This window comes from Carettochelys insculpta, chromosome 2 (genome assembly GCF_033958435.1).
Source record: "Carettochelys insculpta isolate YL-2023 chromosome 2, ASM3395843v1, whole genome shotgun sequence".
In the NCBI taxonomy this organism is placed as follows: Eukaryota; Metazoa; Chordata; order Testudines; family Carettochelyidae; genus Carettochelys; species Carettochelys insculpta.
The window spans coordinates 209165225-209192326 of NC_134138.1; the positions used below are offsets into that span (position 1 = coordinate 209165225).

At 42.3% G+C, this 27102-nt stretch overlaps 1 protein-coding gene across 2 annotated transcripts in view; it reads left to right on the forward strand.

Moving 5' to 3' along the window:
• ZNF385D (zinc finger protein 385D) overlaps positions 1–27102 on the forward strand; it is a 724747-nt gene that overhangs the window by 567862 nt on the left and 129783 nt on the right. For both annotated transcript variants that reach the window (XM_074984479.1, XM_074984480.1), the window contains one exon: positions 10582–10692. In XM_074984479.1, coding sequence (XP_074840580.1) covers positions 10582–10692 — 111 coding nt within the window. The remainder of the gene's footprint in view (positions 1–10581; positions 10693–27102) is intronic.

A 27102-nucleotide genomic window follows, 5' to 3' on the forward strand; every position in this document is an offset into this window, starting at 1 on the left:
AGCAAATAAAGACAACGGATTTCAAGAAGATGGACTTTAGCAAACTCAGAGAGCTGGTGAGTAATGCCCCATGAGAAGCAAGACCGAGAGGAAAAACAGTTGAAGACAGTTGGCAGTTTTTCAAGGGACATTATTAAGGAGACAAGAGCACACTATTGTAATGCATAGAAAGGATAGGAAGTGTGGCAAGAGACCACCATAGTTTGACCAGGAAATCTTGAATGATCTGAAAATAAAAAGGAGTCCTAAAAAAGTGGACACTAGGTCACAGTACAAAGGATGAATATAAACAAAGAGCATAAGTATGTATGGGTACAAATAGAAGAATGAAGATACAAAATGAGCTCAGTCTAGCTAGAGACTTAAAGGATAACAAGAAAACGTTCTACAAATATGTAGAAGCAAGATGAAGACCAAGCAAAGGGTAGGTCCACCACTCAGAGAAGAGGGAAAACCAATCACAGAAAATGTGCAAATGGCAGATTTGCTTAATTACTTCTTTGTTTTGGTTTTCACCAAGAAGCATAGTGGTGACTGGATGCCTACCGTAGTAAATGCTGAAAAAAGGAGTTATGTTCAGAAGTTAAATTAGAAGGAGAACAACTTAAAATTACTTAGAAAATTTAGATGTCTTCAAGTCACCAGGGCTTGATGAAATGAATCCTAGAATACTTATGGAAAAATGGTCTGAAGTAAATAGGATTAACTGCAAAGTACTCCATTTAGGCTGTGTCTACATTATGAAATAAATTCAAATGTGAGGCAGTTAGCTTGATATTACCACATGACTGTCTTCACAGTAAATACCATTAGCTTGATTTAGGGAACACTAATAATGAGATCACAATATTGCAGTTACTTGACAGATATAGCGTCAAGCTCGAATTCAGAAGTTCAATTAAAGGCCAGTGTGGAAGCACCAAGTCTTAAAATCAAATTTATTTGCCTCCAGAGGTGTCCCGCATGTAACTAACAATGCCCCTCAGTGTTCCACTCTGACCACTGCTCTCCAATTAATTAGATAACAGGAACACCATGAATTTCAAAGCGGGAGCAGCAAGCCTGTGGCTGTGGGTTCATGTTTGTATAAGACCCTGAAAAATGTCTTTCTTTCTTTGCTATTAATGCAGTGAGCGCATCTACCCATTACAAATAGCCCTGCATGGAGTTTGTGGTTCTGTCTCTACACCTTTTTTTTTCTATGCTGCCCAGCACCAGCTGCTGCCCCACCACACCACATGGCACCAAGTCTGTTGTGGGGGTTGTGTGTGCATAAGACACTGAGAAACTTCTCAGCGGTTTACATTTGTGTGCGAATCCCCTTTCTTCCCACCCAAGTGCCACACAGTTGGAGTCTTTCCCATGCTCTGCCACATCACATTGTTAGCCACCAACCCACTAAAAGGATGTGACTGCTGTTCAGTGCTGACCATGCTGCCAGGCAGCGCCATGCAATAGATTGCATGCGTTTAGGGCTCCAAGGGCATGAAAGATATTCGGGGGCTTGCTGCCACTGCGGGGAAGTCTTCCCTGGTGGCTAAGATACTCAGGGGGACTACTTTAGCCACAGCACCCCCCCAACACTCCACCAAAAATGTTTTCGGGCGCACGCTGTCCATTGCAGACACCTTCTGGTTTTATATTTCAGTTATTAAATCTTTTGGCTAATATCTGCTATATGTTTTCATGCTTTGACCCCCTTCAGAAACATGGGGTGGGGGCTAGGTAAGATTCCTGTTTGCATTATAAGTTCAGTGCAGGACACTCAGTGGATGGCCAGTTGAGAACACAATCACTGCACCCATGCTGGCAATATCTGTATAATGAAGGGGGACACCACGTTTTTTCCTTAGACTTTTCTATCCTCTTTCTTCTAACTTTAGATTATAGTCCATGCCCCTGAATTATTTTCATGGATCACATGCAATGATGGGAGGTGGGGCAGCACTGGATGGCCAGTTGAGAACACAGTTGTTGCACAGAAGCCTTATTGTGCACTGGCAAGCCAAAGACTCTCCCCATCAGCAACTCACATTTCTGAATAGCTTTCCTAGCTTCTCTTGCTTCATGCTTTTCAGGGTCCCTGCATTAATTTCAATAAAGTCAAAAATATTTTTCCTAGACTTTTCTATCCCCTTTCTTCTAACTTTGAGAATGCAATCAGGGTCCCTATGTTTTTTTCAGGGATTAGCATATTTTCAGGGATCAGATGCAATCACGAGAGGGGTGACACTTGGTGGATGGCCAATTGAGATTTCAGCTACAGAAGAAAGACATTTCTCTAAACTTTTTTGTGTCTGTGTGGATGCCCTACTTTTCCTTCCTTCCAATGGGAAAAATGAACATTTGCTTAGCACAGGCAGGGAATGAGGAAAATGCAACGTGGGAAGATGATTTCAAAGATAAGCAAGCATACCCAGAATGCTACAGGGATGAGGGAACTGTGGGATAGGTTCCCACAAAGCACAACTGCAACAGTCAATGTTTGCCAATCTGAGCATTGGCAGCAATGAGTTGACTTTGTGAGGAGCATGTGGGAGGTGAGGATGGTTAAATTCAAACGTATAAATTCCAGAATTACAAAACTGATATTAATAAATTCAAATTTATCTAATAGTGTGGACGCAGCCTTAGAAAAGGACAATCAGTTTCATGTATGCAAAATGGGAAGTGACTCTACCAAGGAGTACAGCAGAAAGGGAATTTAGGGGTTATAGTGGACCACAAACTAAATATGAATCAGTGTGACACTGTTTGGGAGAAAAATCAAACATCATTCTTGGATGCATTACGGGAGTGTTATCAACAAGACACAAGTAGTAATTCTTTTGCTCTACTCTGAACTGATTAGGTCTCAGCTGGAGTATTGCATCCAGTTGTGGTCACCTTTATTTCAGGAAAGATGTGGAGAAATTGGAGAGGGTCCAGTGGATAACAACAAAAATGGTTAAGCGTATGAAAAACAGGACCTACAAGAGAAGATGAAAAGAACTGGGCTTGTTCAGTTTGGAAAAGAGAAGACTTGAGTGGGAACAGTATAATAGCTTTTTAAGTACACTACAACACAGAATCACAGAATCATAGGGCTGGAAGGAACCTCAGGAGGTCATCTAGTCCAGCCCCCTGATTCAAGCAGGATCAACCCCTACTAAGTCATCCCAGCCAGGACCTTGTCCAGCCAGGACGTAAAAACCTCAAGGGATGGAGAATCCACCACCTCTCTAGGCAATGCATTCCAGTGCTTCACCACCTGCCTGGTGAAGAAGTTTTTCCTAATATCTAACCTACTCCTTTGTCTCTTCAACTTCTGACCATTACTCCTTGTTCTGCCATCTGACACCACTGAGAACAGTTTCTCACCCTCCTCTTTAGAGCTCCCCTTCAGGAAGTTGAAGGCTGCTATTAAATCACCTCTAAGTCTTCTCTTCTGTAAACTAAACAAGCCCAAATCCCAAAGCCTGTTCTCATAGGTCTTGTGCTCCAGACCCTTAATCATTTTTGTTGCCCTTCACTGAACCTGCTCTAGCAAATCCACATCCTTTTTCTACTGGAGGGGCTAAAACTGGACACAATATTCCACATGTGGCCTCACCAGTGCCGAATAAAGAGGAATAACTACTTCTCTAGAGCTGCGTCTACACGTGCACGCTACTTCGAAGTAGCGGCACCAACTTCGAAATAGCGCCCGTCGCGTCTACACGCGTCGGGCGCTATTTTGAAGTTAACTTCGACGTTAGGCGGCGAGACGTCGAAGTCGCTAACCTCATGAGGAGATAGAAATAGCGCCCTACTTCGATGTTCAACGTCGAAGTAGGGACCGTGTAGACGATCCGCGTCCCGCAACGTTGAAATTGCCGGGTCCTCCATGGCGGCCATCAGCTGGGGGGTTGAGAGATGCTCTCTCTCCAGCCCCTGCGGGGCTCTATGGTCACCGTGGGCAGCAGCCCTTAGCCCAGGGCTTCTGGCTGCTTCTGCGGCAGCTGGGGATCTATGCTGCAGGCACAGGGTCTGCAACCAGTTGTCAGCTCTGTGTATCTTGTGTTGTTTAGTGCAACTGTGTCTGGGAGGGGCCCTTTAAGGGAGCGGCTTGCTGTTGAGTCCGCCCTGTGACCCTGTCTGCAGCTGTGCCTGGCATCCCTATTTCGATGTGTGCTACTTTGACGTGTAGACGTTCCCTCGCTGCGCCTATTTCAATGTTGGGCTGAGCAACGTCGAAGTTGAACATCGACGTTGCTGGCCCTGGAGGACGTGTAGACGTTATTCATCGAAATAGACTATTTCGATGTTGGCTGCACGTGTAGACGTAGCCTAGATCTGCTCGAAATGCTCCTCCTAATGCACCCCAGTATGCCGTTAGCTTTCTTGGCTACAAGGGCACGCTGTTTACTCATATCCAGCTTTCATTCACCATAACCCCTAGGTCTCTTTCCATTGTACTGCTGCTGAGCCAGTCGGTCCCCAGCCTGTAATAATGTTTGGGATTCTTCCGCCCAGGTGCCAGATTCTACACTTCCCCTTATTGAACCGCATCAGATTTCTTTTGGCCCAGTCCTCCAATTTATCCAGGTCCCTCTGGATTCTCTCTCTACCCTCCAATGTATCTACCTCTCCCCCACAAACTCGCTGAGGGTGCAACCCAGTCCCTCATCCAGGTCATTAATAAAGATGTTGAATAACACAGGCCCCAGAACCGAGCCTTGCAGCACTCCGCTTGAAACAGACCGCCATCCAGATATTGAGCCATTGACCACTACCCGTTGGGCCCGACCATCAAGCCAGCTTTCTATCCGTCTTATAGTCCAAGGATCCAATCCATATTTCCTTAACTTATGGACAAGAATGTTGTGGGAGACTGTATCAAAAGCCTTGCTGAATTCAAGGTATATCACATCCACTGACTTCCTCATGTCCACAGAGCTTGTTACCTCGTCATAGAAACTGATCAGATTGGAGAGGCAGGACTTGCCCCTGGTGAATCCATGTTGGCTACTTTCGATCACTTTCCCCTCTTCCAAGTGCTTCAAAATGGATTCCTTGAGGATTCCCTCCATTATTTTCCCAGGGATTGAGGTAAGGCTGATGGGTCTATAGTTCCCTGCATTTTCTTTCTTTCCTTTTTTAAAGATGGGCACTACATTTGCCTTCTTCCAGTCATCCGGTATCTCCCCCGATCTCCAAGAGTCTTCAAGGATAATGGCCAAAGGTTCAGCAATGACCTCTGCCAATTCCCTCAGTACCCTGGGGTGCATTAAATCCAGACCCATGGACTTGTGCACATCTAGTTTTTCTAGATAGCTCAGAACTTGTTCCTTCCACACAGATGGCTGCCCTCCACCTTCCCATACTGCATCATCTAGGACCGTCATTGGGAAGTTGACTTTGTCCGTAAAGACTGAGGCAAAAAAAGCATTGTGTACTTCAGCTTTTCCTACATCATCTGTCCCTAGGTTACTTCCCTCATCCAGTAATGTCCTCACACCTTCTCTGATAACCCGTTTATTGTTCACATGCCTGTAGAAACCCTTCTTGTTACTCTCTACATCCCTTGGCATCTGCAGTTCCAATTGTGCTTTCGCTTTCCTGATTACTGCCCGGCATTCTCCAGCCGTATGTTTATACTCCTCCTTAGTCAACTGTCCTCATTTCCATTTCTTGTATGCATCCTTTTTGAATTTAAGCTGACTAAGGATTTCCCTGTTAAGCCAAGCTGGTTGCCTACCATGTTTGCATTTCTTACTACGCACCGGGATTGTTTGTTCCTGTGCCTTCAGTAAGACTTTTTTAAAATACTTCCAGTTCTCTTCAACTCTTTTCCCCTTCATCTTCATTTCCCAAGGGATCCTGCTCATCCGGTCTTTTAGGGAGTCTAAGTCTGCTCTTCTGAAATCAAGGGTCTGTATGTTACTGCTTACCCTTCTTCCTTTCATCCGGATCCTGAAATCTACGATCTCATGGTCGCTGCAGCCCAGGTTCCCTACCACTTCTATTTCTTCTATTAGTTCTTCCCTGTTTGTGAGCAATAGGTCAAGTTGCACACGGCCCCTGGTCGGTTCCTTCAGCACTTGTACCAAGAAGATATCCCCAATTGTCTCCAAAAACTTCCTGGATTGCCTGTGTGCTGCTGTATTGGTCTCCCAACAAACGTCTGGATGATTAAAGTCTCCCATGAGAACCAGGGCTTGTGATTTGGAAGCTTCACTAAGATGCCTGAAGAAAGCCTCATCTATCCCCTCTCCCTGATCTGGCGGCCTATAACAGACACCAACTACAACATCACCTCTGTTACTTCCACCTCTAAGCTTAACCCAAAGACACTCAACTGGATTTTCTCCTTCCTCATACTGGAGCTCTGAGCAATCATACTGCTCCCTCACATAGAGCTCAACTCTTCCTCCTTTTCTCCCCTGTCTGTCCTTCCTAAACAATTTATAACCTTCCATGACCATGCTCCAGTTATGCAAATTGTCCCACCAAGTCTCCGTTATTCCAACCACCTCATACTTGTGTGACTGTGCCAGGGACTCTAATTCTTCCTGTTTGTTCCCCAGGCTTCTGCCATAAGTGTACAAGCATCTTAGAGAAGGGGCCGATTGGCCCACTTTCTCCTCTTCACCCAGGAAACCCATTTGATTGTTCCCTCCTCCTTCCCCACTTACCTCTGGGCTTGTGTCACCTTCCCCCGACAAACCTAGTTTAAAGCCCTCCTCACTAGGTTTGCAAGCCTGCCCGCAAAGATGTTTTTTCCTCTTTTAGTGAGGTGGATCCCGTCTCTTCTCAGCAATCCCTGTTCACGAAACAGAATCCCATGGTCCAAGAATTCAGATCCTTCCCTGCTACACCACCTACGCAACCCCACATTTACCTCTGTGATTCGACAATCCCTCCGCGGACTCCTTCCTTCCACAGGGAGGATAAACGAGAAGACCACCTGTGCCCCGTATTCCTTGATCTTTCTCCCGAGGGTTACATCGTCTGCCGTGATCTCAAAGTTGTTCTTGGCTGTATCATTGGTTCCTACATGAAGTAGGAGGAATGGGTAATATTCTACTTGTTGAAGAATTTTTGGCAGCGACTCTGTAATATCCCAAATTCTAGCTCCAGGCAAGCAGCAAACTTGCTGGGATTCTAGGTCCGGGTGGCAGATGGATGTCTCAGTCCCTCTTAGGAGGGAGTCCCCGACCACCACCACTCGTTTTTTTCTCTTAGGGGTGGTGGTCATAGAACTACTCCCATCCTTAGGACTGCACATCCCATGCCTTCGAAACTGTGGGGACTCTTTCAGATACCTCCCAGGGATTGTGTCAGCCCCAATTATCTCTGCCATATCACCTGTGGAGAGAGGCTGAAAGCGGTTACTTAACTCCACTGGAACTGGAGAGACTGGAACTGGTCTTCTCTTGCTGGAGGTAACATGCTTCCAGTTCTCCTCCTCGTTTTGGGTAGCCTGCTGTTCCCGCAGTATTATCTGTTGTCTTCTATCCAGAAAGTCTTCACCCTCTCTGATGGACCTGAGGGTTGATATTTGTGCCTCAAGTCCTTTAACCTTCTCTTCTAAAATGGCTACCAGCTTACACTTGGTACAGAGAAAATCCTTTCTATTGTTCGGGAGAAAGACAAACATGGCACATAACATGCAGGAAAGAACAACAGACCTCTCACCAGCCATATCACTCTCCATTTTTTCCCTTTTCAGAGATCTCTTATTTGTTTCTTGTGCTGCCTTGAAGGGCACAAGAGAAACATTGTATAAGAAAGGTGAAAACAGGTATGGGGCTCCTCCCGAAGGCGAACTCCCAGGCAAACTCTCTGTTAGCTGCTCCTGTTCACTGCTCACAGGGTTCGCTGGGGCTGCCTTGTTATAGAGCTGCTAGCTGGTTAGGCCTGGCTCAGAGCCTTTGCCTCCAATCTAGTCAGCCCTTGAAGGCCCACCTGGAAGGAAGCTCTCCCAATTCACACAAGCTGCGTCTACACGTGCACGCTACTTCGAAGTAGCGGCACCAACTTCGAAATAGCGCCCGTCGCGTCTACACGCGTCGGGCGCTATTTCGAAGTTAACTTCGACGTTAGGCGGCGAGACGTCGAAGTCGCTAACCTCATGAGGAGATAGGAATAGCGCCCTACTTCAACGTTCAACGTCGAAGTAGGGACCGTGTAGACGATCCGCGTCCCGCAACGTCGAAATTGCTGGGTCCTCCATGGCGGCCATCAGCTGGGGGGTTGAGAGATGCTCTCTCTCCAGCCCCTGCGGGGCTCTATGGTCACCGTGGGCAGCAGCCCTTAGCCCAGGGCTTCTGGCTGCTGCTGCAGCAGCTGGGGATCTATGCTGCAGGCACAGGGTCTGCAACCAGTTGTCAGCTCTGTGTATCTTGTGTTGTTTAGTGCAACTGTGTCTGGGAGGGGCCCTTTAAGGGAGCGGCTTGCTGTTGAGTCCGCCCTGTGACCCTGTCTGCAGCTGTGCCTGGCATCCCTATTTCGATGTGTGCTACTTTGACGTGTAGACGTTCCCTCGCTGCGCCTATTTCGATGTTGGGCTGAGCAACGTCGAAGTTGAACATCGACGTTGCCGGCCCTGGAGGACGTGTAGACGTTATTCATCGAAATAGACTATTTCGATGTCGCAACATCGAAATAAGCTATTTCGATGTTGGCTGCACGTGTAGACGTAGCCACAAACTGCCAAACACACTTTCCAACTGCCCCCCTCTGCAAAACAGATGCTCAGGCACACAGGCAGCTGTGCAAACTGCCCCTCACTGCAAAATGAAACAAATGCACAGACAGCACAGACAGAAATTCAACCCACCAGCTCACAACGCAGCCCCCCCAAATGCCACACTCACCTGAGCTCCTCTAGGATGCTTTCCCAGGCAAACTCCCTGTTAGCTGCTCAAGTTGTGTTCCTGGGCAACCACATGTAAGTCAGGATGGGCACGGGGGAGAGGCAAAGAGCTAGTCCAGGGAAAGAGGCACCCTGCTGTCTTTGGCTTCCCTTGGGCTGGGGCTGTGAGTGGTCGAGGGGCTCGGCAATGGCGGTAAAGATGGTGGCATCTCCATGCATCCACTGGCTGGTGCAGTGGCGCTGCTCATGGCACTCACCATGCTGTTCTCGCAGCCCTGGTCTATGGCTTCCTGGCTCTGGGTGCCGACCAGCTGGTGGAAGGAGCTGCGAAGTGGAATTGGGTGGTGAGAGCAGCAGGGTGAGCACTGCAAACAATGTCAGCTGGGGGGCGCACAGAGCCACAATCATCTTTGCTGCAACTGCCAAGCCCTGAAGTTTTCAGATGGGCAACTGTGAGTAAAGGGAGACCAGAGGTGCCTCAGGGCCCAGTGGGAGGGGCATCTGGGGCACTGTGCAGGTGGTGGGGGGTGCAGCAGGGCCCGGCGGGAGGGCACAGCAGCCAGGCAGTAATGGTTGAGTTCAATTTGCGTTACTCCAAGAAACACAAAAGTTGAAATTGTGTAAGTTGGGGGTCTACTGTAGCAAAAACGGTGTTACAAGAATGAGGGAGAAGCAGCGTGGGAGGTTTAGGCTGGTCATTAGGAAAACTTCCTAACAGTCAGGGTGGTAAAACACTAGAATAAATTGCTAGGGAGGTTGTGAAATTTCCATCACTGGAGATATTTAAGAGCAGATTAGACATCTGTTCAGGATGGTCTAGACAGTGCTTGGGCCTGCTGTGAGGGCAGGGGACTGGACTTGATGACATCTTGAGGTCCCTTCTGGTTCTCGTGCTCTATGACTGGCACGGAAGGAGTGCAAGTAAGGCAGCTACTCATATAGCCATGTATTAAATACTACACTGCATTCCACAGCCTGGATGGGGCAGAATGGATATCATTCCACTTTGACCCATATTGAAATTCTTTGTGTAAAGTCCATTTACTCAGGCTTTGTTCTGGGGATGAGGAAAGAAAAGTTCTCTCAAAAAGGGACTAAATGGTTGATAATAGAGTTATTTAAATAGCTGAGAAACGATCTTCAGACACTTGAAGGATAATTTGGAATTTACCTGGACTCTGAGAGAATGCTCTTCCACACCAGACATATTTCTGGAACCCAGGACAATATGTGGGAATCCTGCTATGATGCAAAGCCATCTAAGCCCTGCATCATATAGAGTGGTTCATGCATCATCAATCATATTTAACGCCATACTCCCTGTCTTTTTCTTCTTTTCCCCAGTTTCTTCTTTCATTTTTTACAGTTTATTAATTTTACTCTCTTATGTTTCTAAAGTAAAAATATAAATTAGCATGTTGCTAGGTAAATATGTTCAGTGTTAACCGATTCAGTGTTCTTCACTGAAGTGCTCTATGAATGAGTAGTAGCCGCAGAAATGCTTTTCAAGGTTGCTGATTAATCTTTTTCTTTCTTCCCTGACTCTCTGTTTTCAGTAAAAGGCAGAAATAATAATAGAAAAAGAAAAAGAAGTGTACTGTCACCAAATTAAAAAAAAAGTGTTCTCTACAATGTGTACTACAGATTGGGACTGGATGGATTCTGTTTAATAGTGTAAGTGGTATCGGCTGCCTTCCAATGAAACAGAAAAGCTTTTACTTCTCTTTTTTCTCTTATTGCAGATGGATCCAATTCAGAAAGCTGTAATAAATCATACATTTGGGGTTCCTCTTCCTCATCGGAGAAAGCAAATCATATCATGCAACATTTGCCAGCTGAGATTTAATTCTGATGTAAGTTAACTAATTTTATTTAGTTTAAAAATATGTATTAGACTACACTGAATGCACATTAATACACATATTCTCTGTGTATATTAATTTGAGTTTAAATGAAACTTAATTCTAGTCAGTGGATCCATAGTAGATGAACCTGTAGGGCACTGCCCACAAAGCCAATTATGTGGTACTTTATACAGGTTTAACTTCTTTACTCCAGCACCTTCAGGACCTGACCAGTGCTGAATAAGAAAATGTGCCAAACCACAGTAAGTCAATATTATCCAGCAGCATTACCAGCACTTCCATTGCTTACTGGGCTCTTATTGCCGGATGAGACAGTTTCGAATTAGAGAGGTTCAACCTGTATACAGTGAGTCATAATTTCCCCACAGTTGCATTTCTGCAAATTTACTAATTCCAGTGGTGCTGCACAGTGTAGCAGTGAGGGCAGGACTGATCCACCCTCTTTAATGGGTGAAATTTATTTTCCAGGTCCTAATGCCTCCACTGGTACTTGATATTTTGGCTCAACCTTTTTTTTTTAAATACCAGACCGGCACTTCAGCACTGTTCATATGATCTTGGCTATATCTCTTCTGCTCATGTTCCAAAATCTGTATCTCCAGTAGCATAAACAGTTTTGGCAGCTTGGTGCTCCTGCCTTATCCACTGCAAACCTAGCTTTTAAATACAAAGGTTATTTCCCCTCTTTGTCCCCCACCTCACTTTCAACCAAATGATGAGAAGTATAAGGGAAGGTCCCTAGCATGAAAGCTGTCACTCTGTGAGCAGAAGTTCAGAGTCTGGATGGTTAGTTGGAACTTCCACCCCCTTACATTCCATCCAAGATTCCTCCCCATAAGGGCAGGTGAATCATCTTCAGAAATGGGGACATGACAGATAGGACCCGTCCTGATCTATATTTTATAGATAACTCAAAATAACCCTTTCCCCTGATGGAATCATACTTCAAAAGAAAAAAAAAACTAGCTTTCCATTCCACGTTCATAAGTGAGTAATAATGGTCAAGGCATCTTTAAGCCATCCTTCAAGACTCTCCATCTTCCCAAGAGAAAGAACTGGACTTTTTATACAGAAGTACCCCTGTGCTTCCTCTGCATTTGTGTGTGAGCCAGTGAACAGAGCAGAGGGGCTCAGGAACCTCACACATAGGCTAAGACCCAAAAGCTCTCCTAATGAAAGAAGGAAAGGTGATCTGAAGGGGAATAAACCAACAAATGCCAACAAAAGAGTTAAGAAGTGCTCCAGATACTCATTATCTACTATAAGATCTAGTTCCTCTCCAAAAGAAGCAGAACGCTTGTCTCCAGATCGTACCTCCAAGGCAGAAGGAACAGATAAAGTTCTTTACACCAGAATATTTAAAACAAAGGAGGTGGTTCGTGCTATTGAAATCCAGGCAGAGAAAGGAGGATGCACAGATTGAAGCAGTGGCAAATATCTCCAATTCCAACCCCTTTTTTATTCCTTTAAAGATGCAGGTGGAAAGCACTGGGACGTGTCTGATAAAGGGAACAAGCTGAGCTAGCTAGACCTGGGCTACTGCACGGTCATAGAAACAAAATGTTCTCTTCCACTGGCACTGGATCTCTCCTGGAGGCTTTCTTATATGGGTGGATTTGGCTCAAACTTATCTGCCTGTTCCAGACAGCCTGGTCATTGACAGTTTCATTCGTTTGTCTGCTGAAATAACTACTATGCATAAAATAGATTAACTTTTGCTCTGCTGTCCAGTCTCAAGGGGTTCACTACCCAAGTGTTGGTGATAGCTGAAAAATGCAGGCGCTCATCCATGCCTATTCGTAGACAGCTTACACATCTAGGCATTATTCCACAGGGCCTCCTCATGAGAAGTAATTCAGAGGTTGCTTCAGTAATGCAGGTTTGTCGTAAGCTTTACGAGGGGATCAGAAATCATTTTGTAAGTGTTGCCCAACTAGGAGGTAGGATGAATTCCAATACGCTTTGAGTCTTCCTGGTGACCAGATCCAGACAGTGATCTCCACAGTCAACCAAGTGCCATGCATTCATCTTTACTTGCAGAGCTACGTCTTTGGGTTTCATGCATAGAGATGATTCCCTGGACACATACAAGAGCTTTCTCTTACAACCTTGAAACTGTTCCCAGGAAGGGATGCAAAGAGGGGTAAAGATATCATCCAGGGTTATCTGGCTGCTGCAAAAGCGAAAACAGGGTATCTGGATGAAGGTAGGATCCTGCCTGCATAATCCAAACTCCGGAATCCTACCATCCTACTATCGTACAGGATGGGGAGCTCACAGGGGCATAGCACTATAAGTGAATGTTGGCAAAGTCAGTGAGGCTTCAGAGAATCATTAGCTCTAATGATCACAACAGTCACTCTGCCCCTTCAGGATTTGAGGCGGGAACATGTCCTGCTTCAATCAGACAACAGGACGTGGCATATGTAAATTTGCAAGCAGGAATCAAAAACTTCAAGTCTCACCACTGCAGTGATGAAATACATCCTTGCCTGGGAAGTGTGCCACATACTCTGCATCCAGATGGCCCACATAAAAGGAACATGGGACACACAATTGTATTGGTAGAGTCATTGGCAGACACTAGACCCAGAGTGGTCCCTTAACAGAGAGACATTCCAGCTGATTGGAGGTAGGCTTTCCTCAGCTGAAACCATTCACAGCCATTTGAAATCTGAAATAAAACATCTTCTTCATCAGGGAAGTAAACAGTATGTCACTCAGTGCTGACGCTGGCTCACAGATGTCTGGATCTGCTTTTGTAGTCTTCCTCCCCCTTCAGCTGCTGGGAAGAATAATTTTAAAGATTAGAAATGGATGACACAATGGTCATTCTCAGAGACACTTGCAGCTGCAAATAAACAAGTCCCAAGAGGAATCAGTTCATTCAGTATATTTGACAGCCGTGTTCTGGAAAGAAATCTGTAAAGCAGATGCCAGGTCATGCTTTAACACCTTAAACGGGACAGCCTTGAATTTCAGGTCTCTGGAGCAGCATCCTTCCACAAGATGTAGCTTTATGTGTGATCCCCAACTAGGTAATAGTTTAAGGACAAGAGGGTGTACCTACTTATCACTCTCTTCTAAATATTTTCCTATTTTTCATTGCATCTCAAGTGTCTCTGAGGTCAGGGCTCATAATGGAAAATTTGTTACATAACGATTTCCTATGTGGGATCATATCTCTTCCTTCTGCTTCACCAGCATCAGGTCTTCAGATAGCTCTGTGATGCTCTTTTTTTCAGATCCCAGAAGCTGGGACTGGATGACAGGGTGGATTGCTCAGTAATTGTCTTAAACATTCCCTCCAAAGCCTCTGGCACCCAGCACCCTTGGAAGACAGGCTACTGCGCTAAATGGCATCTTGGTCTGACATACAGTGGCCAGTCTTATATTCTTATCACTGTGGAATTACAGAAATTGCTGCACAATGGCTTTAAAAACAACAATAAGTATTCAGTATTTCAATATGGTGTTATAAGTACATATCTGGCCTGTGGGTGCAATGAGCACAGAAATCTCCGTAGTCCCATGCATAAGTCTGAACTTCTCTCAGCATTTGGCATAGCAGAGGTGTAGAGTAAGGCTATATTTACATTGGATCTGGAGAGGGTTTCCTGGCATAAGTTCAGAGACTCATGCTAGCAGTCTAAAAACAGCTGTGTTGATGCTGTTCCACCCTGGAAGTAGTGCAGGAAACTGGGGAGCAGCAGGAGGTGCTTGAGAGCCTGAACTCCAGCTCAAGCCATAATAGCAAAGCAGATCAACACAGTTATTTTTAGTCCTCTTGGTCAAGCCCTTCTAGCACAAGTCTGTAGACCCAAGCTGGGGGATTTGCTTCCAGAAGCTATGTAGACAGAAATCTGTCAACTTAGAGGAAAGGCCACAACTCAGAAAGGAAACCATTGGGTAGTCAACTATGCTCAGTGGTAATATGTGAATTGCAGATCTAAAGGTATTGCAAGTTTGTCTTCTCTTTTGAATAAATATCTGTGCCTTAGTGAACATTACCGCCCTTAACATCCACCGTATTTTGAAGAATGTAATTTAAAGCCATAAAAATAACAAATAGGTTATTTTTGTTTTGTTTTCTTTTAATTTTGAGGGCCAGATCTTTCTGTTAGTTCTACTGATGGAACTTTATTTTTAAATCACAGCGATAGGATTTATCATTAAACAATGAATAGAAACACCATTTACTTACTAAAGGATGGTATTATGGAAATGTTTTAGTAAACCAGCTCTTTTGTATTGTCTTTATTTTGGTTCAGGGTACAGAAATGTCTTCCTTTTTTGATAGATTTAGTGCAGAAGAGCTTTTTGTTCAGGTTGCATGATCACCAAATTAAATTTAAAGGAATAAGAAAAAAGGCAGCACACTTGTCTAAAACCATCTATATTCTTTCTCAAACTTACCTATACATCTTCATGTCAGTGGTGTGTTCTTTTAAAAAAATCTTCTCATGCAAGCAAAGGGAGGAATGAGCAAATAACTAGTGAGACGAGAAAGAGCATTGAAATAGCAAAGGTGGGCTCTGCTGTATCTGCTTCTAGCAATGAGTCTTTTGTTCCACAGAGGAAGATCTCCAATCAAGATACGTAATTCTCACCATGATGCCATTCCAGCAAAGCACTTGAGCACATTCTGAGCTGTAATCACATGTGTGGCCCAAGAGCTCGGTTGTGCCAACTGCCAGAGTACTCTGGTGCCAATCCAAGAGAACTGTTAAACACATGCTTAACTTTAGTGCAGGGTTAGCCCCATGAAGTCTGTGACACTAAGCACACGTTTAAGTATCTTGCAGGATTGTGGTCATGATGCTAAGCACCACCCAGGATCAAGCCCTCAGTGAGACTACTCATGCTTATTGAAACAGATGCTTAAGTGCTTGCAGGCTTGGAAACTGACTGCCAAAAAATCAGCAAGGAATGATAACTTTAAATTTTCACTTCTGTCAAGTTTTTCGAAGTTTTTCCACCACTTTGGTCTTTATGTTAAGTAGGACCGGTCTTATTTGCCAAGATCACTAAGGCTAAGTCTGCCCTACAGCGATCTCTCAAAAAGAGTGCATCCCCACGCAAAAAAGTGGGTCAAAAGAGCGATCTGCTCTTTTAAAAATACAGGCCAGGGATCAAAAAATCAGGTGCCATGAGGACTGCTGTTTCCAAAAAAAAAGGGCCCTTGGCACATCTCCGCACATTTTCTTTCAAAAGGAGCTTCTGAAAGAGGGCTTTTGAAAGGAGTGCTGTGTTCTTCCGATTTAATTTCAAAAGACGCCTTTTTGGGTGTAGACGCTCTGCTGGATATTTCGAAAGAGCCCCTTCTTTCAAAAAATATTTTGAAAGAACTTGCTAGTGTAGATGTGGCCTAAGGGTATGTCTACAAAGCAAAGTTATTTTGAAATAACTATCCTAGCATCTACACAATGCAACCGCTATTTTCTTATTCTGAAATAGGTAAAACACAGTCTATGAGGAATAGCGTCTCTTTCAACCTATTTTGAAATAGGGGCTGGGTAGAGAGGGAATAGGGCCTATTTCAGAATAAGCCATAGTGCATCCAATGGCTCTCTTTCAAAATAGGCTCCATTGTGTGCAGACACTGTATTTCAAAATAGATGAGTTCTATTTCGAAATGCATTTTGTGCGTAGCAGTGTTATTTCAAAATAAGCTATTCCGGAATACCTCTTCCATAATAGCTTATTTTGAAATAATGTTGCTGTGTTAATATACCCTAAGTCAGTAGTGAGGGGCTGCATCTACACTACATTCCCCTTTCTAAAAGGGAACAAAAATAGGAAGAAGGATTCTTTCAGAAACACAGTTAATTTTTGAAGAAACCCTGTTTACATGGCTGTTTTTACTTTCAGAAAAGTCTCTTCCAAAATCGTGATCATGTGAGAACATGGAAATGAAACCTGAGATTTGTAAATCACCACTTCATTTGCATTTTCGATCTCCCTCATTTGCAGTTGTCTTTCGAAAGGGAAATGTAGTGTAGATGCAGCCATGGTGTGTTAACTAGGTCATCTGTTACATCGCAAACTCTTGCTCTTTATGGAGATCGCTGAATGATCATTCAGTTTGCCTTGTCTTGTAAGGCTGAGTGAGAATTTTAGTTTGTGCATAGCATTAGAGTGCCATTATGATCAAATATGAAAAGATTTCCTCTTGTGCTTGCCAGAAGTAATTGTTTAACATAAATAGCAACAGTAACAAAGCTTTCTTGAAAATAATGAGCTGAATGTTTGTCAGAGAGACCTTTCAGTCAACTTTTCCCCCAGCACCTTCACACCTTAATATTGCCCCAGTCCTACTAACACAGACTTCTGAACACATATGAGGGCCAGTTGAGGTTAACATGATGCTAAATTGACTCAGAAGTCTGTGCTAGCAAATCCTGCTGCAGAATGTGTGGAGAAGAAGAATGGATCATATTTTATCTGTGTTCTTTGTTCCTAGTTTACAGCTTTTGGCAAACTACTTATTAGTAAAAGTAAATTAGAAGGCAGAGTGGAGGATATATACTAAATGAAATTTTATTCTGAAGATATTTTATGAAAAAAGGTTGTCATGTATAACTACAAAAACATTAGAGAGACCAGGTTGGAGGGGCAGTATCTTTTATTGATCTGACTTCTATTGGAGACAGAGACAAGCTTTTGAAAGCATGTCTCTTACCAACAGAATTGGTCTGATAAAAGGTATTACTTCACCTTCCTTGCTTGTCTAATGTCCTGGGACTGAAATGACTATAGCTACAATGCAGCTGAAATATTAGACATTTGGGCAGAGATTTCTAAAGCACCAATCAACGGAGGAGTCTTTGTATATCCACTATATAAATATACATACTTGTATGGATAAATAGGTAGTTGAGAATTTATGTGGTGGGTAACACAGGAACAGAAAAAAGGCCAATTGGGGTTATAGTTCTATTCCATCAGGGTTATTGAGAATTCCACCTTCCTGCTTTCATATCTGTTATGCTTCAATATACTTCCTCTTCAGCTATAACTCTTGGTGGTAGTTCAAATTGCTTATACTATTTGCTGCAGTCATCTATTATGGTCTCTACCTCCATCTTTATCACACTTTCCATGAATTAGTAGTATCCTACTTGCTCTTACAATCTGATTATTTAGACTGTATTGCTTAAATTTAGAATCTATTCTCAGTACAAAAACATAAGCGCCTATTGTCATTCTAATAAACACCTTTCAAGTCAGTCATGGTTATATACAGGCATATACCATCTACTGCAAGTCACTGAGCCCAATTTTAAATGTCCTCGGGGTAACGTTTCTTTAGTGACTGGCATGATTTTTTTCTTCTTTTGTCATTTGTTAGTATACCAGCAAAACCCTAGTGCTTTCAATTCACTTTTAGACACTTTTCCTTGCAGGGGAAAGTGGGGATCCCAGACCCTCATGCCTGCCCAGCATCTCAGTGAGATCAGTGGCACTCCAATGGTTGTAAGACTTTGTAAAGGTTGCTTGCCAATTAGGATCATGATCAATTGTGATCATACTCTTCCATGGGAGAGTGTAGATGCTCAGATGATGATGCAGAAAGGATAGTCCCTATGTAAAGACATGCAATATTAAATGAAACAACGGTATGTATGGTAGAGTGTATTTTCGAATGATAAAAGCCCAGTTTTTGAATCTTAATTTCTTCAGACCAGGGTGTCACAAATTTTTTTTCTTTGTCCTACACTGTATCTCTTCAGTGAAGCACCATCTTTCATTTAGTATGATCAACATTCAGAAGCAAGATCAGATTTCAAATATGGAGTTATGCAAGGTATTTATTGGCAATCAGAATATGACTCACAGTGGAAATATTCTTACATGGACACATTTTTTTCCAAAGATGTAGATTGAAAACGTTGAACAGAAAACAGTAATAAACAGTCATAGAAAATGACTAGATCTAGAGAGGCCCTGGGAATCTTTAGCATCTGTATCAGTGCATTGTAGAAATGTTACACAATTTCTGAAGAATTATTTGTGATACAAGCTTTTTGGCATTATTGAAGTGCAATATAGTAATCTAGTATGTTATGCATTTTGTATAAATTAAAAAAAAATGAGAATGGCCATTAAGTTTTGTTTTGGGCCTATGATAGCTTTTGTTTTCCTGGGGATATATACAGGACATTTTGATAAGTGTTACCTCCACTCTCCTATATCACAATTTGTAAAGACTGGGACAGAAATAAAAAAATCAGTGAGAACCTGTGTAATTCTCTTGTCATTCTGTAAAACAGGAACTGTTACTTCAAACTGTATTCTATATTTTGAAAGAAAACATATTTTTACTTCAGCTCTCTCTCCTCCTTGCCATTTGTTTGTTCTTTTTGGCAGTAAAGGAGCCAAGAATTTTTTCAATCTAGAATTATAGCTTTTAAATTAATTAAACAAAGTAGAAGCCTAGAAAAGCAACATCCAAGTGCAATGCACACCTCCTGAATTCCTGAGATCATTTCTAATATGGTTATTAGAAAGTAAAAATTAAATGATTGCTGGCCAACAGGGAAAACATTTTATATTATGGGTATACGTAAGGTATTTTAAAAGTAAAGCTTATTATTATTATTATGTTTATGTTTATATATGTAGTGTCCTACTTTTATAAGATACATATGGTGGCTACATGGTTTTTGACATGTTTGAAAACCAGAGGACATCACCACACCTCATGTTCTGTGTCCTTTTTCAGTTCCAGAGTATTTAGGGGCTAGTTGAGCTGTCATTTCCTGGATGAAATCATGAGGCATATCCCTCTTGCCTTATAAAATCCAGCCCAGAGCGGGACATAAAAATGCTCAGTTGCTATGTGGTTGGCTCTTGCAGAGGACCCAGAAGGTGGGAAGCTCATATAAATGCTCTCTTCCTTCACTCTATTAGCTCTCCATGGATCACAGTGCTCCTCTCCTCCCTTGCAGGGAATGTGGAGGCTACTGTTGTACTGGGGCTACTTTAATGCCTACAGAGCACCCTCCCACCCACACAAGGTACTGCTTGTCAGGAAGGATGATAGGGATGTTGCAAAGGGTTTAGTTGCACCGCCATCTTCAGGCCTTCCTTTTCCCTGGGGCTGGGAGAGATTTTCAAGCCAGTAGCATTTCAGGTCAGCTGACAGCTCAGCTTAGTTCTAAGATGGAGAAAGAAGCTATTGATCCACTCACTGACTTTGTCCTTGTCACTCAGCCAAGTGGAGACATCACCACCATCAGCCCTCCAGCAGGCAGGGTTAGCTGTGCCTCCTCAAGCTTCTTTCTCCAGTGAACTGTGGCCATATTTAGAGTCAGATGCTATCTTTAGATAGGAAGTGGAGTTGAATGCCAACACTGCCAAGTGTGCCACTGAAGTGAGCCTTCCTAGTCAGGGAGCTGTATGAGCACAGCCTGGTCAGGTTAGGGAGCTGGGATCAAAATGTGGCCATATGTAAATCATAGTGAGACTGTCTAACAATTACTGGGGTGCAAGCACAATACAGGGTAATTGCCATTATATTAATTTTACAGGCAAAAGTGAGTTGAATCACATTCGGTGGGTGACTTCTCCTGCTCCACCTTATGTCTGTCCTTCTGATGCCTTTCAAAGAGCTGTTCCTTCAACGTGGCAACAGTGCTATGCAAAAGTGAGAGAGCTTTCAAAAATGGCATAGTTCTGCCGTGCAAGATCTCTGAGTGTGCAAAGCCCTCGTCTTCGAATTGCCTAGTTATGCAGAATTGGCAAAACTTTAAACCCATGAGAGCTGGCTTTTCAATGACCATTCTTTTAACTGGGGAATATGCAGATTAACTGCCTTCCAAGGTTTCTGCTTCTAGTGTACATCTCAGAGGCTATGGCATGTGCTCTTTGAACAAGAAACTGTTGATAGGCTAGTCTCTCAACCCATGCCTGGGCTCAAAGTGTTTTAAAATTGCTAGGAGCAACACAGCAAAGAGGGAAAGGTCAAGGTGAGAGCAGTTGGAGGAGTTAATGTAAAAGGAAGAGAGACCGAGATGAAAGCAGGCTTAGCTCTGCCTCCCAACCCCCATTTAAACACATCCAGCCGATTAATGTTAAAGATTTCTCTTCTTCCCCCAAAGTGCCACTGAAGATGTTACCTGCTGCCTGAAAAAGGAGCTGAATGACATAATGTTGGGAATTAATTGCTGTTACTTAGTGTGCCATGTTTACTTTGGTTTATTGTATTTGTTGTGGCTTCTTCTTAACATTTATGAATTTCTGTCTTTTCACAAATAGCAGGGAAATTGAAGCACAGGACTCGTAACCAGAGGTACTGGCCACACATTTCACATCTTGATACTAAAATGTTGTTTGTTTCAGTTTCCTTTAGACTGTCCTCCTGCTTTTGGCTTCTTTGTGTATTACTGTACCCGGGTCAACACACATCACCTTTTCCGGGGGCTCCCTGAGGACAGAAAGAAGTATGAGAGAGGAGAGTTATATATTGTATTGTGGCATAGAGGAGGAACACAGATCTTAGCAGAGACTGTTTAGGTATCTCATGCGGTGTGAAAGTGTCTCCTTCAAAATCAGATAGTGTTCTAAATCCCATTTGAACATGCTCTTTACGAGTTGGTCCTCTGATTGACATTGGTTGATTATATGGCTCTGTTAACCACAGTGACATCTATTCTGTTGGTCTTCTGCTAACTCTGGACGCTTCTCTTGATGCCTAGAAAAATCTTGTCTCAGTAGGGGTTCTGCAAATTTTACTCACAGTGCACCATGCAGTGTCCTAATGTAACTAACAGAACAGTCCCTTTGGTGACCATTACTAGCAGGTTTTATTGTACTTAGTAATCTAAACTCTCCCTGAGAACTTGTAGGATTAACCTTTCCTTAGCTCCTACACTCTTAACACATGAAAAGTGTGTTATGCTCTAAGGATAAATTGTGAGACATAGCAGCTACCTGTGCCTCTTTACATTCCAGTCACCCATTGGAATTTGATTCCCTGTAGTTATGCCTGTGAGCGTGAATTGACTCTGGTGCTGTGTAAATTTTGGTCAGAACTGAAAATGAAGTGTATCAGGGTGTGACTACACACCAAAGTTATTTTGAAACAACTATCTGAGCATCTACACAATGCAACCAAAACAAAAAAATCACCTGTGTAGCACTTTAAAGACTAACAAAATAATTTATTAGGTGATGAGCTTTCGTGGGACAGACCCACTTCTTCAGATCTGGAGATAGTGCTGCACTGGGAAATGGAAATGTATCTCCAGATCTGAAGAAGTGGGCCTGCCCTACAAAAGCTCATCACATAATAAATTATTTTGTTAGTCTTTAAAGTGGTGCATGACTTGCTGGCTTGTTTTGATAGGATACGGACTAACATGGCTATCTCTCTATTACAATGCAAACACTATTTCAAAATAATTTCAAAATAGCAGCTGGATTATTTCAAAATTGGTAAACATCATTCCACAAGGAATAGTGCCTATTTTGAAATAGTTATTTTAAAATAGGGGCTGCACAGATAGGGAATAGAGCCTATTTTGAAATAAGCCATCATGTATCCAATGGCTCAATTTCAAAATAGGCTCTACTGCTTATAGATGCTTTATTTCAAAATAGCTGAGCACTGTTTTGAAATGCATGTTGTATGTAGCTGTGCTATTCGGAATAAACTATTCTGGAATACCTCTTCCAGAATAATTTACCAAGAAATAATGCTGCTATGTAGATATAGCCTTAGGCTGTGTCTACACTATGAGATAAAATCAATTTTAAGTCAGTTAGCCCGATTTTTCCCAGTGCCTCTGCTCACTGTGAATTGCATTAGCTCAATTTATGGACCACTAAACTTGACATGATATAAAATCCTAAAATTGAAGTAATCCAATGGGTGTAGTATTCTATCTGAATTTAAGAATCCAAATGAAGGGTAGTAAGGATGTGGCGTGTTTTTAAATCAAATTCATTAGCCTCCACAGATATCCTGTATGTGCCCCACAATATACCACAGTTCTCTGCTCTGGCCTCTTACTTCTCCACTGCTGTGAATTGCATAGGAATTAGATAACAGGACCGTTACAGTAAAGCACCTGCAAGCCCGTGGCTGTAGGGGCATGAGAAGCTGAAAAATCTTTCTTTTTCTTTGCTAGGAATGCAGCTGTGGGGTCTGTGCTTCTGTATGTACCCCTGCTAGCTGCCTTTTTATTCTGTGCTGCCTGGCACCAGCTGCTGGCCCCCCCATGCCGTGTGTCAGCTAGGCTGTGTGGGGGGGTCATGCTTAGCTGGTAGTATGAGAAACTTCTTTTCAGCCATTTACGTGTTGTCCTGACCTCCACATCCCCTTCCTTCCCTCCCCTGGAGGCGCCATGCAGTCTGGAACATTCTGACACCTAGATGCATCACATGGCTTGATCCCGAACCAATAAAAGGATGTGCTACACAAGGTGTCAGATTGTGTGCAGTGAGGCTCACAATTTTCGGGGGCTAGCTGTAGCTGGGGCTCTTATAGCCACCTGGAGGACGTCTCCCTTGGTGGTCATGATTTTGAGGGGCTGGTTGTAACTGTGGCTCTTTTAGCCACCTGGGGCCATCTCCCTTGGTGGTCACAATTTTCAGGAGCTGGCTGTAGCTGGGGCTCTTTTAGCTACCTTGGGGACATCTCCCTCGGTGGTCATGATTTTGAGGGGCTGGCTGTAGGTGGGGGTCTTGTAGCCACCCCGAACCATACGTCTCAATGAAAGCAATGTATTAGCTATATAATTACCACAGTTGTCGAAGTAAGGCTTGCAGGTGGGAATATTTGTGTCGTAAGGGTCTTCTTTTCCATGTGCAAACCTGGCTGTAGTCTGGGGTATCTTAGCCTGATGAATCATTTGAACTTCAGTGTAACAAGCATGTTTACTTTGACATACGGGTCTTCTTTTTCAGGTGGCCTAAATCCAAATTCAGGTCTGAGAGAGGGACTCCATGGGGGGTCACGATTTGTGTGGCTGTCAACTGGGTACCGTCTTTTAACCACCCATCCCATTACTGATGACTCATTTGAGTATCAGTGCAACAACTGTGTTTACTTAAACATACTTAACATGGCAGTGGAAAGAGGGAAATGATATGTGGGAAGATGGTATCATATACCCACATTTACTTGAGGGGCCAGAATGCATCAGGGCTTAAGGAACTGTTGGATAGGTTCCCCTAGTACACTGCAGCAGCACTCAATTTAAGTTTGATTTAAGTTATTTGTATTTGGCAGCAGTAAGTTGATTTTGTGTGGAGCATGTGGGAAGGTGAAGATGTTCAAAATTGAATAGATAAAACCCAGTGTTAAGAAATCGATTTTATTAACATTGTTTTTTTTCTCTTAGTGTAGACACAGGCTTAGGGTTTAAAATGGCTACTGGGGACTTCCTCCTTAGCAGGACAGAATCCACTATGGCAGTCTCAAGTGACTCTCCCACTGTCTTTGAACGTTTAGTTTTCAGAACATGAATGGAAACCCTAGGCCACACTCTTCAGGTACAAACATACTGTGGCATTCCTAGATAATGGACACACTGATGAAGAGCAGATTGACCTTCAAATTATGCTTTGGAAATGAACAGATTTAGTCTCTGTTGTGTTCAGATATGTTTCACCGCACAGTAGTGGAACAACTGCAGATACAGATGCATAGTAAATTTACCATGGGTTCATTTGCATTAGATCTATCTGAATGAGCGTAAATGTTTCCTCATATTCTTTATAAAGGAGGTTTCAGAAGGTAGATGCAGAACAGGTTTTATCTTTCCCCAGCACAGCTTATTTTCTCTGCATCAGTGAACTTGTCATGATAATCAACTTTTTTGTCCCAACCATCAATCACTCTTGATTACAGCTGGGTAGAAGTTCTGTTCTGTTGATCAGCTCATCAGTGCACATAATATTACACCTGGAGACTCGTGAAAATCATCCCTTGATGGGAGAATCACTTGCCTTCAAGGCTTTTGTCAAAAGTACGTTCATCTACTTGCAGTTGTTCATTTTAACTTAGTGTTATTTCTTTTATGAAGATAATCCCTGTAAATGCAGTTGATCCTTCCCTAGATTAATTTAAATTAATTAAAAGAAGAACATTTAGTTTTGAAATCACAATTTACATTGTACCTCTTTTCTCTTGACTGTACAAATATTGCAGTAATTAAAATTACATGAATTACAAATTAAATGGCTATATAATACTTTGCTGGGAAGTAATTTAGAAAAACTTTGCCCAGAACTTTTGCAAGAGCCATTCTGTCAATTTTTATTAGGCTCCTTAGGAATTTGCTTTGGTTTGGCTGGGATAATATTTATTTTTCATGTTTGGTTTATTTTAAGTGGTTGAACTTTAAAATTAAACATGTCTTTTATTTTTTAAAGGAAATATTGTTTATATTACATGCCACATTAAGGTAAATAAATTAATTTATTTTGTGTTTCAAATATACCTTCTTGCTTGTAGTAGGAGTATGAAACAGTTGTTATCAGTAAGATGTAACTTGGCTGGATTAAACATTTTATACTTCACCAGCAATTTAAAAATTACTTTTAATTAGCTCCTCGGGTTAACCAAATATAAATTAATGTTACCACATTATTTCTACTCCCAGTCATTCTTATCATGGGGATACTGTTTGTTCTCTCTTACCACAGATTTAATCTTCTACAGTATCAAGAAGAACAATTTAAAGGAACCCTGTAAACATGACACCTTAAAGGTTCAGTATCAGGTGTAAATGAAAAACAAACTAGAGTATGAGAGTGTGAAATAATGAATTTGATGAGGAGTCATGTTTTTGTGTAAAAAGTTTTAATTAGCAGAGGTTCATTTTCCTATTCCTGCTAGTGTTTCAGGACATTGACATATTGCTTTATTGCACAGAGCTATGCCACCAAATAGATATTATGTTTTCATTAGACGCAGACACTTCAACATTATTATCTCTCATCTTAATCTACGGAATGGTTCAAAATACAGTGAAATGTCATCATTTAATAGGCCAAAGATATATACAATAATTTAAAAATTGCAAAGTATTCCCTTGGAGGCTTTATTTTGTTTCTTTCAAAATAGATGCTAAAAGCACTAAATTATAATTTGAATAATCACTCATAGAGGCTCATTTCTTATACTCTGCCTTCTTGAATACCTCTTCTACCTAGTACAGGGTTTGAGCTCCTGTTCAGAAATTCTTCCTCCAGAGTGACACTACTGTTTATTTTTATGGTTTAATAATTAATATCAGAGCACTGCAGCATTATTATTTTACAGGATCTATCAATCTGCATTACCCGTCTATCGATCCATCACTCTTTATTATAATTTAAGTACTATAAATTTTTCTGTTGCTGCTGAATAGAGTTGTTTGATGTCTACTGACTAATATAATTCTAGTCAAACAGTCTACCACAAGATACCTGTCATTGCTCGTCAGTTTACCCTGTAATATGATTTTTACATCAAAATTGTATGTGGTGATAAACGGTTACAATAAAGTCAATTCCAATGGTAAATAGATGTTGAGAAGCAGCAGTAAGTGAGTAGTAGTCTTTGGAGATACAGGAAAATATGGAGTATATTGAAATTTTTATCTCCATCAGTAGTGGGGGAATACTGAAGGAACCCTTTAGGTTACCATGGTGGTTAGTGTTGGTCCATATTCTCCTCACAGATACAATAATGTAATGATAAACCATTATCAGTGTTACCCAACATGTGAGTCTGTTGGGGTCTAGGTTCCCTCAGGCATAAAAGGTGTGGATGCCTTTCCCGAATGTTCTCTCCACTGACAGAAGGCTGATGGTGGGCTAATGTGAAGAGGAGAGTACACATGTCACACTTAAAAAGAGTGTTATGGGATTTATCCAAGCTAAGAAGGGAAAAAGGATGGTTTCTCAGATTATTGTGATGTAAGTTTAAGCAATATATTTTGCATTTTTTATATGTGCATGTACTTTTTTTTTCTGGAGAAAGGGCATGTTTTTTGCTGTACAGTTAGCTGTATTTTGCGTGGATTTTATGGCTACTATACAATACAGCAGCAGCAACCCATTTCTCAAAATCAAAATTTGCTGATGTTGGGAATGATCCTCTTCCATGATGGTAAGGATAAAAATGAATGACTTATCTCTTTCAGTTCAATAGCAGAGGGAAAGAGAATTATCAAGGATGAGTGGACTACAATAACATCCTAAGGGAGTACTTGTTTGCTGCAAGAAATCCTTATTATCTGAGTTTCTAATGAGAATTAACCATTCTGAGATTGGATTTCCAGCTATGACTGCCCTTGTTATTATTTTCTTTATTTTCAGAAATCAGCCAGCACTGTTTTAGGCCCCAAGTGACAATGAATGCTTTGTTCAAATTTTATTTCTTAGTGAAGCTTAGACACATCA